Raw genomic sequence first — 15,550 nt, 5'->3', positions numbered from 1 at the left:
AATTTGAACACAACTGTATATTTATACAGTGCACTCCACTATTATTTACACCCTTGGTAAATATGAGCAAAGAAGGCTGTAAAAATAAATCTGCATTGTTTCTAGTTTTTTTATTATTTTTATCTACAAAATTCCAACATTTCGTTCACGTAAAACTATTTGAAGTGGGGGGAATATCACATTGTGAAAGAAATGTTTTTCTCTAATACAGCCTGGCCTCAATTATTGCCCCCCCTAGAAAATTACTCCCAAGTATATTCCCAATGATATTTTCTGAGCACACCAAGGTGACTAGAAACATGATGTTGTCCAGTCATGACATCTTGTTTCATTAGAGAATAATTTTAAGCCCAAACCCCAATCATTCATCACAAAGGATAAAACCAAATGATATAGTTCTTATGTGCAGCAAAAGATTGTTGAGCTACACAAAACAGAAAGTAGATGTAAAAGGAATTTGTTGAACCTCTAAATGTTTTCTCAAACCCCATCAGACTGAAAGGAAAACACTCAGAGCTATTTTTCTTATAAATTGAGGTTGCGGAGTGAATTAAATACAAGGGTGCCAATAATTGTGGCCAACATGCATAGAAGAATTTTGTTTTATTCCCCCTACTTCAAATGAAATATTGGGATATTGTAGATTTTTGAATAAACGATAAAAAATGAAAAACAATGGAGATATATTTTTACAGCCTTGTTTGCTCATATTTACAAAGGAGCCAATAATATTGGAGGGCACTGTGTATATATATATACTGTATATGAAATATTATATTTTATCAGGCCAGACCATTTATCAGACATCATCACATCCTGTTAATGTTAGAAGGTAGCTTTTTTTGACAAGAAAAAGGTGACAAAACCTCTTGCAGTGTTTGGTGACATCGTGCACGAAGGTAGCCCAGAGAAACATAGGCAGTGTAACGGAAGTCTATTTGAATTATAAACAAAGAGCGTTTTTGCAATAACTAATAACATATTTTAAAACAAAATACTAATTTATTGATAGAAATGCAAACAGAAGTTGTTGAAAGTGAAAATAAAACTTAAATTTATACAAAACTATCCTCCAACGGGCGTTTTGGCCACCATTTAATTTTGTCAAGCTTGAGCCTTCTCGAACAATCACGTTCCTCGCATGTTGTTATGGAATCGACAGGTCTCTGTCATTGATTAGCGGTGAAAAAGGATGCCTATATAGGCTGTTTTTTTTTTTTAGAAAAGTTTCACTTTTTTCAACTTTAAAATATGCTCTGAGCTGCATTAAAAGACGCCAGGGCTGATGTTTAAAAAGCGCTCAGGATGTTTTTGAAAACATGGTTTACTCCATAGGATTATAATGGAAAACAGACGCTAGCAGCTTCAAAAAAAGAAGTCAAGTCTGAACATGGCTGTATTTACCAATGCGATGCCAGCAGCACTCACTTTAAGTGCTGCTAAAATTTATAATTTATAATACGATTTATAAATGCAACATCATTGGACAAAATCACAATACAGTACATCTTCATTAATTAGCGGCTATATGCTGTTTGCCCTTTCTCGACAATGTGTTGCTATATTATAATGTTTCTGTGACAGTTAAATGCGAGAGGCCGATGGCTCGCGCACACACATGGAGCTCATCTGAAGCATGATATGAACACTGAAGATGAGGACGCACACGCGGCCACGCTCCACTCACACCAAACCAAGTCAGGAAGGACGCTGTTTATCCACTAGTTGTTTGATCACAGGTACTGTCATTATCACGGATGTATAAAAAATATATACTCGGGCGGCCATAAATATACAAGTGCATTGCATGGGAAATGCTATTGTATGTATTGTAGGCTCTGTGGCTTTTTTTTGTCCGGATTTAGTGAGTAACAAAATAAAAGTTTGAGTACTTGAGTAGGGATGTAACGATTCATCGTGAGCCGGATGAAAATCGATTATAATATGTGTGAATTCAAGTCGGTTGAGATAAAATTGGCAGTACGCTGTTTTTCTGCAAACTTGGTAAAAATGCTAATATTTCTTAAAAAAGTAAAAGTTAGGAAAAGCACAGACAAAGTCTTAGTTTGTTTATATTAAAGAGACTTTTGTATTCTTCATTTTTTATTTGATTTGGAATTTGTTTTAAAGCTGCAATCTTGTTTTGTTATTTGACATAAATATATTTTACTTTTACAAAGAATTGTGCAGCATTACAGAAATAATAAAAGGGTAGTTGTTCATTAAAAAATTCCTAAACTCATTCTATAAATAACTTTACTTTAAATTACTTTGCGACATCAGAATGGTGAATCACATCGTGAACTGAGTGAATCCCTTGTCTTGAGTTAGGGGTTATATACAGTATTGATATTTTCTGGAGTATGGTCATGGGTTTGTTCTTCTGGTCTTCATTATGTCATGCCAGGACTTGATGTACCTTGCAAAGGTACTTTGACCACCTCTCTCTCTCTCTCTCTCTCTCTCTCTCTCTCTCTCTCTCTCTCTCTCTCTCTCTCACTCTCTCTCTTTCTCTCTCTCTTTTCTCTCCCTCCCCCTTCATCACTCCCACACAGACGTGATTTTGCCATTTAGTGGTAAAAAACATCAATTAGTGTTGCAGGAAGTATGTTGCCATAACAACGAAAGCTGGGTTTGCCAAGGACAGTCGTCATTTAAATTCTTTGTACACCACAAGGTTTATTTTTTTTGAGAGAAAGATTGAATTATTTCACATTAATGAGGACAAACTAACAACCAGGATGGACAAACAATAAATCTTTATGATCAGTGAAGAAGTTTACTGAGCTGTCCATTTAAGCAGATTCAGTGGTCAATGGATGGTCATTCTATGAAAACCAGTAATGACCAAGAACTTACAGTATGTCCTGTTTTTTGAGTAAATCTGATGTAAAGTCTGGTGTTTAGTGCACGTCCTCAGTGTGATTTCGTTCACTCTTGAGAGTTGCACGGCGCTCGCTCTTCCAGCAGTTCACCGGCTGTGGAACGAGTGATTCATGAACGGCAGGGTTGTTGAGATCATCTGGAGCCGGCTGGTTAACCTCAGGTTAGGGGCGCTGTCTCTGTCTCTGACTCATTTTGGTTAAAAATGAAGAGTGAAGATGCTATGCAGGAACTGTAGAATCTAGTGATTCATTTCTTTTTAAATAGCTTATGTCAATAGAGAGCACAGAAACCTATCAATAGAATACAGAAAATTGCTTTTTATTTTGATCAGTTCAGTGCATCCGTTCTAAGAAATTTACCAAAAAACATCATTTTCAAGTGTTGTCTAAACATCTGAAGGGTTGTGTTTGTATACATTACCAGTTTAAAGTTTGACATCACTTTCTCACTTATTTTCTCCACGTTTTAGAATTATAATTAACACATCAAAAATAAGTTTGCTATATTTGATCATCCTCGGTGTATTCACCTTTTGCCAAGAATTTGAAGAAATGTTCTCTTGTCATTTTTATCTAGTGTCTTCTTGAGGTCTCACCTTGAGATTCATTTTAAACCATAGTAAAAGGGTTCACATCTATTTTGTGCTCTTCATTATTCAGTCAAAGTAATCCATTTTAAAGAGTAAATATTTTGCGTTTTTTTAAGGTCCTACTTTGGTTTATGGAGTGTCCAACAACAAGTTTACATGCATACACGATGTAAAAACACTTTCATTTTTTCATAATAGGCAGTTTTTGTTACCTCACTTTTTGACTGACTCTCAAATGATTTGTTCGGCAATTCGTCTGTCGAATCACGTCCTTTCTGTCAGCCTACTCTGATCTGATTGGTCAGATGGTCTAGTCTTCTGTGGTTGGTCTACCACGTGCAGTGTCGCAAATGGAACGTAGGTGGGCATTACACCAAGTGACCAAAATCTGACCCGGAACTTGAATGAGATTGACGGACGACTCGTTTGTTTGATTCAGAGTCGACTACTTTTTTTCCCAAGCCAATAACTTTGTGACTCATTTACTTTCGGCTTCACATTTCAGCAGACTGCTTACATTCACACACAGCAACATTACACACTGCATAAGGAAGTCAATGTAAAGAGTCTTTTTATTATGAAATAAGTTTTTGTTTTGTAATTTAAAGAAACGTTTCTGTTTGCACATGTCTTGCACATTGAACTATACACCTTCAGATCAAAAGCTTTTTAAGGTAATGAGAAACACTCAAGTGTTCTAAAACTATTGACTGCACACGTCCCCCTCTCCCTCTCTCTCTCTCCCTCTCTCTCTCTCTCTCTCTCCCTCTCCCTCTCCCTCTCCCTCTCTCTCCCGCTCCCTCTCTCCCTCCCTCTCCCTCCCTCTCCCTCCCTCTCTCTCTCTCTCTCTCTCTCTCCCTCTCCCCTCACTCTCCCCCTCTCTCTCCCTCCCTCTCTCTCCCTCCCTCTTTCTCTCTCTCTCTCTCTCTCTCTCTCTCTCTCTCTCCCTGTCTCTGAGTGGGTGGTTGTGAGCGGGCAGCTGAAGGTGCCATAGATGCGGGTCGCTCCAGAATCAGAACTTCATTATTTCAGCTGTTTAATGTGTTGATTTTGGCTGTCAGCGCCGCTGTGATTATTCTGATTAAACGTGGGAGCTCTTACATTCCCTCAGCTCCTTCCAGACCGGCTCGTTTATATTCCGCGGTCGCGTGTGGAGTAAAGTACAGATTTTCACTTTGATATGAATAAGCTTCTGTAAGTGCGGATCCAGGCGGCTCTGAGACAATAATTTACAAGCCCAGAGTTTGAACGCGAGCCTGCGGTGGAAACAGACGGTGGGGCTGAAGTGGGCCACTGGTTAACATGCTGACGCTGGTTTACTGCGGTCCGGTGTGTGTAATCAATCCTCTGATCGTTCTGTCCACGAGGGTTGACCTCTGACCATAGTACGCTGTGCTCTCTGTGTACAACATTCCAGTGTCACGCCAACATACAGCTCTGTGTAAAGCCTAGCTCAGACAACAGGATACTCGGCCAGAATTTACCCCGATGTTACCCTCCCGAGAATCTTTGGAAAAATCGGATGTTCGTTCCAGATTATCTTCCTGAATGTGAGGCAATCTTACACCTCCCGATCTGCTCTGAGAAAATCTTTTGATATTAGGATTTTCAAGCGGGATGATGACCTCGGTGCTTTATCAATAGCCAATATGAGAGAAGACTGCAATATGACGGAGGTGACAGACAGAACTTTAAAAATGTCAACAGCGACAGGTGCTGCAGTCAGATGGATAGCGGAAATGTAGGAACAAATTGTTAAAATGTAAACGGAACTTCGTCCTTTGAGTTGTCCTTTAGCAATGTCCAATGTGTTCTGCTTTTCATTTTGACGTTAACACGAGCTGCTGCTGCGTATGTTTCTTGTTGCAGTTTTATGGCGGATAGCACCCACGTTAAGGTCCATTGTCGCCATCAACTGTGTTTGAGTGTGGATCCACCCAAAATAAACTAAAATGAATCAACACTGTCCTGTAGTAATATTCTTTAAGTTTATTTCTTGCACTCCAATCTTTCTAAGTTCCCTCTCCAAAAATTCTGGTCTTTAAATTCCTTATGACAGGCATAGACATAAATAAATACATGCCGCACTGGCCGATTTGTTCCGCTGCTGCGATACGCCAACGGTGCCACAATATTGGTAAGGGCAAAAGCCCATTAAACTCATAGAATTGAAGGGGAGAGATGAGCTTTTTCCCCATTAAAAGCCCAATCACGTTTACATTTCTTAAAACATTTCAATGGTTTACAATATACAGTAAGTAATACAAATTGATCATGTCTCTAGTTGCTTTGTCTCCATAGTTTAAAATTAATCGTTTATTTACATTATTTGTGCCTGTTACTTAGGAGAATCCACTAGATTGCTCCAAGTTCCGTGATATGATGCAGAATAAACAGAACTAGCAACAGAGTAAAAAAATGTAAAGTATTAGTTGAGAATAAAACTATAAATAATCTAAAAAGGTTGTTTCTTACATTTATTTGAATCATTGGTAAAATAATTTAATTAACATATTATCTTAAACAAAATCGTTTTTCATTGTGGAAATGGCTTTTTCTGTCATCATTTTATACAATATCAAAGATAAAAAATTGTCTTATATGAATACAGTAAAACAGTTACAGGAGTAAAACATGTATGTGATACAAAAACAAAGTAAAACAAATAGCACGGTCATGCATAATAAAATATAGCAGAAAGAAATAGGAAATAGCAGCATGTATGGTAATAATAAAGACTCGCTGTTTTGATTTTTCAAAGAATTTTAAAGTGAACGGAGTCCTCTGGATTTACCAGCCCATATAGTTTACTGTATTTGAAGTCTGTGATTTCCTCTACAATGCTTCTTTATGTTCTGTTGATTCCATAGTTTTTTTTCTATATATTGTGATTTGTCTCTGAACGTTATGTGACCATCACAGTTTCGCCACAATGATTGATTGACAGGTTAATAGGCAGCTCTGTAGTAGACACAAACATTTACACCACAGATGTGCGAGGGTCACATGTTTTTCGCGACCTCTGACCTGTGTCGTTGTATTTAGCTCTGGGGTTTTTGCTTGCAGGTATAAACTGGGCTTCAGATTCAGAATCGAGTGTATCTGGAGTTTTACAGTATGTTCAGACTGTAATGTGTTCAGACTGTAATGTGTTCAGACTGTATGTGGATTCATCCGACAGTTTGGTCGTGTGGGTTCTCAGATGTTAGGAGTGAATCATTTAAAAGCGCAGTTCTCCAGTAACTTGAGTGTTCTTGAGGCGTGTTGGTTCAGCTATGCAAAGCGAAGCCTTTTTGACAAGGTCTTGAAAAAATAATAATAATTGAGTTGCGCTTTTCATGGTCGTGATAACGTGCATATGTGGATGCATTTATTTTTGTCCTTTTGAACTTGCACAGGTAAATTTATAGTGTTTTCTCTGCCGGCTCTCAGCGGGCATATACAAGTTCAATGTTCTTGATTCTTTGACCTCAGAACAGTTTCTTTCATCCGCTATGTTTTTGTTCAGTGTACTGTATGTTGTAACAATTACTCAAATCCTCAGTTTGTCTGACACATTTAAAGACTTACAACTCCTGAGTTCATATGAAACATGGCATTTCTTCTTTAATCCATATTATATCAGATCCATACGGTATGTAAAGACGTAAAAGTTTGTTTATCATTTATATTTCCTGGTGCTCTAAAATATTGTTCACACCTTTAGAGACAAAGTAAGGGGATGTGATTCATTTGCATCTGTGTGTGCGTCTGCATGCATGTGTGTGCGCACACGTGTGTTTGTGCGCACACGTGTGTGAGTGTGTGAGAGAGAGGGACTGTGTATCTGACTGTGTGTTTGCATCTGTGTGTGCATGCATGTGTGTGCGCACACGTGTGTTTGTGCGCGTGTGTGAGAGAGAGGGACTGTGTGTTTGCATCTGTGCACGCATGTGCATGCATGTGTGAGAGAGAGGGACTTTGTATCTGACTGTGTGTGTGTTTTTGCGTGTGTGTGCATCTGTGCGCTTGTGCATACAAATGTGTGTGTGCGCCTGGGTTTGTGCGTGTGTGTGTGTGAGAGAGAGAGAAGGACTGTGTATCTAACTGTGTGTGTGTTTTTGCGTGTGTTTGCATCTGTGTGTGCATGCAAATGTGTGTGTTTGTGTGTGTGCGAGAGGGACTGTGTATCTGACTGTGTGTGTGTGTGTGTGTGTTTGTGTATTCATTTTTTTTTCTGTTTGTTTGTGTGTGTGTGTAAGAAAGAACAGTTATGAGCTGGAACAACATGACAATCAGTGCTATAGTTCCAGGGTCATGAGGAGGTCACATGAGAGACGTGAGAGATTGGCTGAAATCCCTGCTGCTTCGCTTGATTCCCTGTGGAAAATGTGGTTAGTGTTGTTTGTAGTTCACATGAGGCCGAATCATTTTCCTGCCAGCTCGCTGCCGTTCGACAGAGGACTCGAGGTGTGAATCTTTTTTTCCAGCTCTCTCACACCTGTAAATCCTGTTCATTCTGGATACCACGCTGGACGTTGTGTTCCTGAAGTGAAGTGTTAGAGACCCCACAGAGAGTCCAGCGTGGTTTCATATTTCTGTGTTGATCACAAATGATCAGCTGTGTTTTGTAAGGCAGGTGTCACATGTTTAAAATCAATAATATTTTATCATCCTCTTTTGCGCAGTGACTGCAGATGCAAATGAGCTTTATAGCTCACTCTGGCACAACACGTTAACATAAATGAATAAAGCCAGACTAATATTACTGAGACATAATCAACAGCCAGTAAGCAATCCACGCAGAACAACCTAGCAACACCCTAGCAAACACTTAGGGGAGGAGGGACAAATTTCCAAATGTAGTTGAGGTTTAAAAAGGTGAATGCACCCTGCTCACCTCTTCTTGACTTTTAAAGTTTATAATTAAACATGTCAAATAAAATAAAACTCCTCGTATTTATTTCCCACCTATTCTGTAGTTTCACGGTCTGTGACATTCTATCATTTTGTCCCTGCTGTGGAATTGGGAGTCTCTGGTTTGTTAACTAAAACATACATCTTGGTGGGTGTCCCTGTAATGTGCCATTGAGGAAATTAACCACACACTAACTCTACACGTGATAAACACCAGACAATCTGCCCATATCTGCTGAAAACACGCACTGACATGTTCCTTTACTGTAAGTTTCATAATCTCTCACCCAACACCCTTCTGTGTGAATGTGAAGACATTATATTACAGGACAACACATACATAGGTGTACTCTGCTCTTTAGGTCATGATAGATCCAACTATGCAGTTCTTATAGATCCAAAATTAGTATCCAGTTTGTTTCACCAGAGCTGCATACTCCCATACTATATAGTGGGTGAAAATGAGTATGAGTCGTGAGCAGTGTGTCCGACACCTCAGTCTGCAAAAAACAGTAGGTGAGAAATACTCTGGTGGTCTACTACGTCCACTGAGATTGGTGAGTGTGGATCGGATGTGCCATCATTTATCCCATGATGGCAAAGGAGCTGAGCAACGTTCACATTTCAAAAGTAAATCAACTAAATATAGTAAAAACTTTAAAGCGGACATCCATTTTTAATGTAAGTGCAAGTAAATGAATTTCTCATGACTAAATTATGTTTTTATCAACACTCACGTGTAGGTTGCTGTTAATACGTCACGGGTCAAAGAGCACAGGGGTCACATGATATGGTGGACGCAGTATGTCCCAAATCTATTCATAACGTAGTGTTTTAACGGCCGATAGATAGATACTTCTTCACATTCAGTCCATACTGTCACAGTATGCCAGTTCAGACGCAGCATTGATCTCTCCCCGTCAGGAACTTATTAAATCTGAAAATATCAACTCTGTTGTGAGTAAATACTTAAATCAACCACTAGGTAGAGAAAGAGATGAAGTCTGGAGGCAGTGATGTTGAATAAAATGAAAGATGGTTTATTGAATAATCTCAGTTTTCTTCAATGCTCAGTCTAGATCTGTCCAACTTTATCTGACTAGAAACAGATCCAATAGGTGTTATTAACCATGCAAGATTATGGTATCAAAACATTGTCTGGTGACCTTATTATGAACCTTGAGACGGAGACCATTGGAGACTCATATCAGCAAAAACGGATAAACTACTTGCAGAAAATTACCAGTACATTTTCCCTTAATTGACGGACATTTCTGTTAATGCTAAAATGTAATTTAATACGGTGCAAAATGTAAAATACAGGTAAAACAACTGTAAAAAATGAATACAAAAAATTATTTCATATTAATACATACAGATTTTTTAAGAGCGCACCCAACAGGTGATTAAACCATATTAAAAATAAGGACAAATAATAAGAATTAAAGTGAACCATCAAATAAATTAAATGTAATAAATGCATTAAACTTAGTAAGTAAATATAAAATGTAAATAACAAAAAAATTAGATGTAATAATTGAGATAAATGAAATAGAATAATGTAGTAAAATAAGAAACAAATGTATGTTTCTACTCAGATCTATCATCATGCTTAAAGGGTCATTCTGTGTCAACTCAACCAGAGGTCCCCTGCTCAAATTTTTTTTTTTCCTATCCTCATTTCTCTAGGACTGAAGCTTATAGGGCTTTATAATGTAGTTCCCAAAAGACAAGTGGGTCAATTAGAAGAATATTTAAGGACATTAAAGTATCTCAAACTGTTCTAGAGTAACAGGCATGAACATTTTGTCAAAAGAACACAAAAAATGCATTTTTGAGCTTTCACCATTGGCATAAAATTTACAGATTTACTCATATATTATGAGATTTACTCATATATTAGATCTAACGATCTCTGAGTAAATATAAAATTATGATGCTGGCTAATATGTCATACGTCACGTGGGAGAGTAAAAAATGACAACATTTTGATTTTTGGGTGAATAAGCCCTTTATCATTGACACAAATGTGTGAGACGAGACTGTTGTACTTTTATTTTGCCATTTTTTTAAACATTTTTCTGAAAAATATGAAACGGACAGAAAAAGATTCTCTTTGATTCTCCAAACCACAAATGAAGTTGTTTCTTAATGACTTGTGCAGCATTTTAATACTCTCTGTATCTAAAAACATCAAAATTGATAGCTTATTTCAAGATTTTTCATTTGTTTGTATTGTTTATTATGTTTATTATATCATATGTTGACAATATGTGTATGTTTATTATAATGGAAATAAAAGCCAGAGCTTTGACATGTTCAAATGAAATGACATCTAGATGAAGTGAATGGTTTTGATGGTGCTGTGTTTGTGTGTATCTGTGTGTTGATGGTAACGTGATGTTCTCCTGTTATTTTTGTTTTGTTGGCTTGTCCGTCGTGTTCTTGTTCACAGAGTTTGCTCTCCTCCTGATGTAGAGCGGTGTTTGCTGTGTGATTGCCAGGAGTTTAAAGTTGGGCAGGTACACAAATGGTGTTGATTTAAAGGTGAAATCATTTAGTTAGACTGCGGCGGTTTGTTGGCCATAAGTGAAGCTTGTCTTTGCTGTTTCTTGTAGTCTTGTAGCCGATTAACATATGCTCTTGGGTGTGTTTGTTTGTTTGTGTGCGTGGGAGTGAGTTTGTGTTGTCAGGAATCAAACACACATTTGCTTGTGTGAAGTTCATAGTTTCTTTGAAGAAGAAAAGTGACTTAAAGTGCATTTCCATCGGCATTAAGACTTTTAATTAATTATTTTAGCCTTTTCATTTTTTTGTAGTTTATTAATAATAATCATATTTATTTTTAATTTCTACATCGTACATTTTGGGGGACTTTTCGCATTCATGTGCATTTTATTATACATTTTAGTATTGCTGTATAGGTTTACATTTTTATTTATTTATTATAATATTTAATTTATTATTCAGTTTTACTTTGGTTTTTATTTATTTCTAGTGAACAGTTTTAGGGGCAGTTTCCCGGACATTTATGTTTTTAAAAGAGACTTAAATCTACTAATTTAACTAAGGCCTGGTTTAGGCTAATCCCTGTCTGGGAAACTGTCCCTATAGTTTCTCGATTTAAACTAAATTTAGAAATGTTCTCTTGGCAATAAACTGAAATAAGTTTCAGTTTGACCAACATTCAGACCTTTATTTGATTCGATTTAAATGAAATAAATAGTTTGAATAACTGGTTCAGTGGAGGCAGATAGAAAACTTTACACGCTTGTCAGAAATATTGTGTTTGAGACAAGGTGACTCGTTTAATCTTCTTCTCTATCACCTCCTGCACTGATCATTTCCCGAAGTGTCCATTTCATAGATCACTAGAGTCTCATTATAGAGCACTACACGGTTAACAAACACTTTGAACGCCTGAAGGAGAGCAGCTCCTCCCTGATCGGGCCCCTCTGACGGGATTTAGGGCCCCCCGCCCCACTGTAAGCAGCTCTCTCTCCTCCCCGGAGTTGACCGCCTGCCAGCGGACGCTTTCTTTTTCTAGGCGATGCTAAAAGCAAGGTCTAAAGTTCAGAGTCTGATGTGCAGATTTGGGTCGAGTCTTTGTTTCTCTGCACCTTCTCCCTCCTCCCATGGACTGCGTTTGGTAAGTGTTCAGCGCACATGCTCAAACCCTAGAAATATGTCGGTGTCGTGGGAGAGACGCCACCCTATCAGAATTCCTGCAGAGCCCGGATCTGTGTTTGTCTGTTATCTGATCTCAGATCAGTTTTGGGTTAATACTGTAAAGTTCAGCTCTGTGTTTCCAGTGGGGTTGAGTTACTGTGATAGCGTCCGGTGGTCTCCAAACTCTGTTTCTTAGTCTCCATGTTGTCAACATCAGACGTATCTGATGCTGTATGTTCAGTTCAGTTCTCAATGACACAAAACAAGGTTTGTCTAGCAAACAACTGTTTTTAGAAAGCTGTGTGTTTACTGGTTTTGTGGGAGAGTGTGTTTTGTGTACAGGGAGAGATGTGACTGTGCTCGTGTTGTGAAAGAAATCTCACGTCTAACATTCACAACCTTCTGACATTGGTTCAGTTTATATCTGCATTCTGTTTATAAAAGATTCATTTACATATTTACATTTATGCATTTACCAGACGCTTTTATCCCCAAAAAAACTTACATTGCATTATCCTATGCATTTTACATAGGTATTTGCAATCCCTGGGATCTAACCCACAACCTTGCATTGTTAACACAATGCTCTTACCACTGAGCTACAGGAAAGCTCTTATATGAAATGTTCATGTATACATTCAGCTACATTACAACGATCAAAACACAATTCCACATGTTCATGTAATTGAAATTTCTAGATGTATTGTGGCCACACTGCGTTGCGTTGTTTAAAAGTGAATCTGAACTTCTGTTGTTTTCAACCGTTTCTCCAGTTTTCATTTTCTGCAAATTAATGCAAATAGAAACTTTGAAATTTGGGAAATAGTGTTCCTTGTTAAAAGAATGAAACAAAAAACATAATTTTAACCAAACACATACCTACAAATAGTACATCTTTTAATCTGAAAAAGTGAGAAATGAAGAGACCACTCCCGTTTTGCCAGAAGTGTGTGAGAGACAGAGGCCGTTTCTCAATGTGTTGTTGTCTCTACTTGTGGACTTGTGAAACGTCATCAGTTGCAGCCAAAGTACTGTTCTAATTCAATGTTCACATCTAGACAAGCCATGCATTCCAAATGGCATATATCACCCTACGAAGGGCCCTTCGGAGTGACAACAGTCATGGCCGCCATACTGAAGGGTCATTCCAACCATGGGGCCACTTCAAAGGGCCCTTCAGAATGAAGGATTTCGACAGGTACAACTGACGGTCACTTCGGGCTCCCATGATTCTTTGCGCAGATTCTTTGTGTTGCGACGCCGCCGCCGCCTCCACATACTCTACTGTTCCATTTCTAATATAACCGGTCCACATCCTCACGAGTCTGAACTTGCCAAGTCCGATTTAGCAAGGACACAAGTCCGTTCTTTGAGTTCCAGAAATTGAGAAAAGGCCAGAGAGAGAGACTGCAAAACACATCAACAATGTGGAACAAATCTGGCGTATTCCACCAAACTCACATAATCCTAAAACACATGTAAATACATCAGTGTTGTGTTGTTTAAATATCAACTTGTTTTCTGTGCAGTGTTCAAGATCTGAAAACATTGCATCTGTTTTGTCATTTCAACCGGTTTGTGGCGTTTTAATTTCTTACTCATCCACACAGAATAAATTAAAAATAATAGAATTACTTAAACGCATACCTCCAGTAGAAATAGTCAATAGTTTTGAAGTGGTCTCTTTATTTTTCCTGAGGTTGAAAAATATTGATCTCTCTCAGTTGACATGTGAACGTGTCATTCATCCAGATGTTGTCATGTGATGGTGCTCGGATGCTCGTGTGCAGTGTGTTGACAGCTGTGTTCACTGATGCGAGAATGTCACGGCAACAAGAAGCTCCTACCGCGCTCCGTCCATCTCACATTCATTAATACACACGTGTGTTTGTGTCAGGTCAGGTCTCTTTTTTGTTGTTTGTTTTCTCGTGTTCACTTGATGTGAAAAACAAGATGATTGATTCCAGGAAGATAATGACGACCTGGTGGACGACACACACACACACACACACACATTCACTATTCACAGAAAGACGATCCGACCGCTTTCACAGTTTCTCTACAGATTCCAGTCCAGAATTTGTTTATTAACTTCTGTTTGTCATGTGACCTTTGACCCGTGAATGCTCATGTCATTATGCACCAGTGTTCTGTTATTGTAGCTTTATTCACTGCAACATTCATTTATCCCACAGACACAGACACACACACAGACACACACACACACACACACGCACACACACACACACACACTGCTGGTGCCGGTGTAGTTGACACTGGCAGTAATGAACAGATGGACAGCTTTAGCCAGAGACGGATGAGTTTAGATGCAAGGGAGAAAAGTTTGATGGTCACTTTGTTTGATTTGTCCTCCCTCTCTCTTCATCCTCTCTTTGTAATGCTTGTCTTTCAACCCTTTTATTCATACATTCTGTCATTTGATCGCCACAAATCCCTCGGCCAATCGGGGTTCTAGATTCGTTTTAACACACGTGAGATGCGTCCGTCCGTCACGAAGCGAGCACAGGCCTCCTGATGTTCACGGCTGTTCTTCTTCTGTGTGTTTTCAGTAATGGATCCTATGTCCGTGAGCACGTCAGCTGCCGGTCAGGAGGAGTTCGACCGCAATGTGCCGCGGATCTGTGGCGTGTGTGGAGACAAAGCGACGGGATTCCACTTCAACGCCATGACCTGCGAGGGCTGTAAGGGCTTCTTCAGGTAAATCCTTGCACGCTTTCATTCAGTGAACACATGAGGTGGATGTGGTCCTGACGGACGGGTTTCTTCACCATCTGATGAAGTTGTGCTTCGGCTGCTCACAAGAAATATGAAGCACGTTACAACTCAAACTGACTTGAGGTCAGTCCCTGTGTGACATCCAGCACATGTGCCGCGTCTGATAACTTTCAATCAACACAAGGTCTCTGCCGTTGCGTGTCAGAGTTGCTGTATTTCAGTTTTGTCTTATTCTTGCGATATAAATAATTTGGGACGACACTGTGATGTCAAGCAAACCGCCGTCTGTTATCAGCAGATTGTGTGAACGGTTGTGATGTTGAGATGGAGACGTTCACTTCCGTTATCTTTGTGAAGTTCGATCTCTTCTTCTGCTGAAATGTTTGTCTGCACTTTGTTGTCTCTTGTCTCTTTTTTCCCATTTGCTTGTTTTCCACCGTGTGTTGTGAAGCGTGTCAGGTGTGGAAATGTAGAATACAAGTCTCTTGGCTTTTTGATCAAAAGCTTCATTTCTGGAAAGTCGTGAGATTGAAATGAACCAAATTTACTTGAATACATGCTTCAGTGTTTTTAAATTGTCTTTGTTATCTTTCATGTTAATATAATACAGGTCCTGAATATTTTTTTCATGTAGATGTGTGTGACATTATGGGAGTAATTGTGTTGACTTTACAGGAATATTCTAGATTAAATTGAGATAAATGTAGTTTCGGTTTGTTTCTCAGAAACACAATTTTCTGCAAGATCCATAAAACATGATGTGCTGTATATTCT

The 15,550-nt window shown here is 38.7% G+C and overlaps 1 protein-coding gene across 3 annotated transcripts in view; it reads left to right on the top strand.

The window, feature by feature from the left end:
* The window catches only part of vdra (vitamin D receptor a), a 45,436-nt gene that overhangs the window by 13,589 nt on the left and 16,297 nt on the right, over window positions 1–15,550 (top strand). For 2 of the 3 annotated variants that reach the window (XM_056732409.1, XM_056732408.1), the window contains one exon: window positions 14,611–14,758. In XM_056732409.1, coding sequence (XP_056588387.1) covers window positions 14,613–14,758 — 146 coding nt within the window. In that variant the 5' untranslated portion in view covers window positions 14,611–14,612. Of the gene's footprint in view, window positions 1–11,511; window positions 12,021–14,610; window positions 14,759–15,550 lie in introns of those variants that run through there. The other variant, XM_056732410.1, reaches the window with a different exon arrangement.

This window comes from Triplophysa dalaica, chromosome 20, assembly GCF_015846415.1.
Source record: "Triplophysa dalaica isolate WHDGS20190420 chromosome 20, ASM1584641v1, whole genome shotgun sequence".
NCBI classification, from domain to species: domain Eukaryota; kingdom Metazoa; phylum Chordata; class Actinopteri; order Cypriniformes; family Nemacheilidae; genus Triplophysa; species Triplophysa dalaica.
This window is presented reverse-complemented; position numbering and strand designations above follow the sequence as displayed.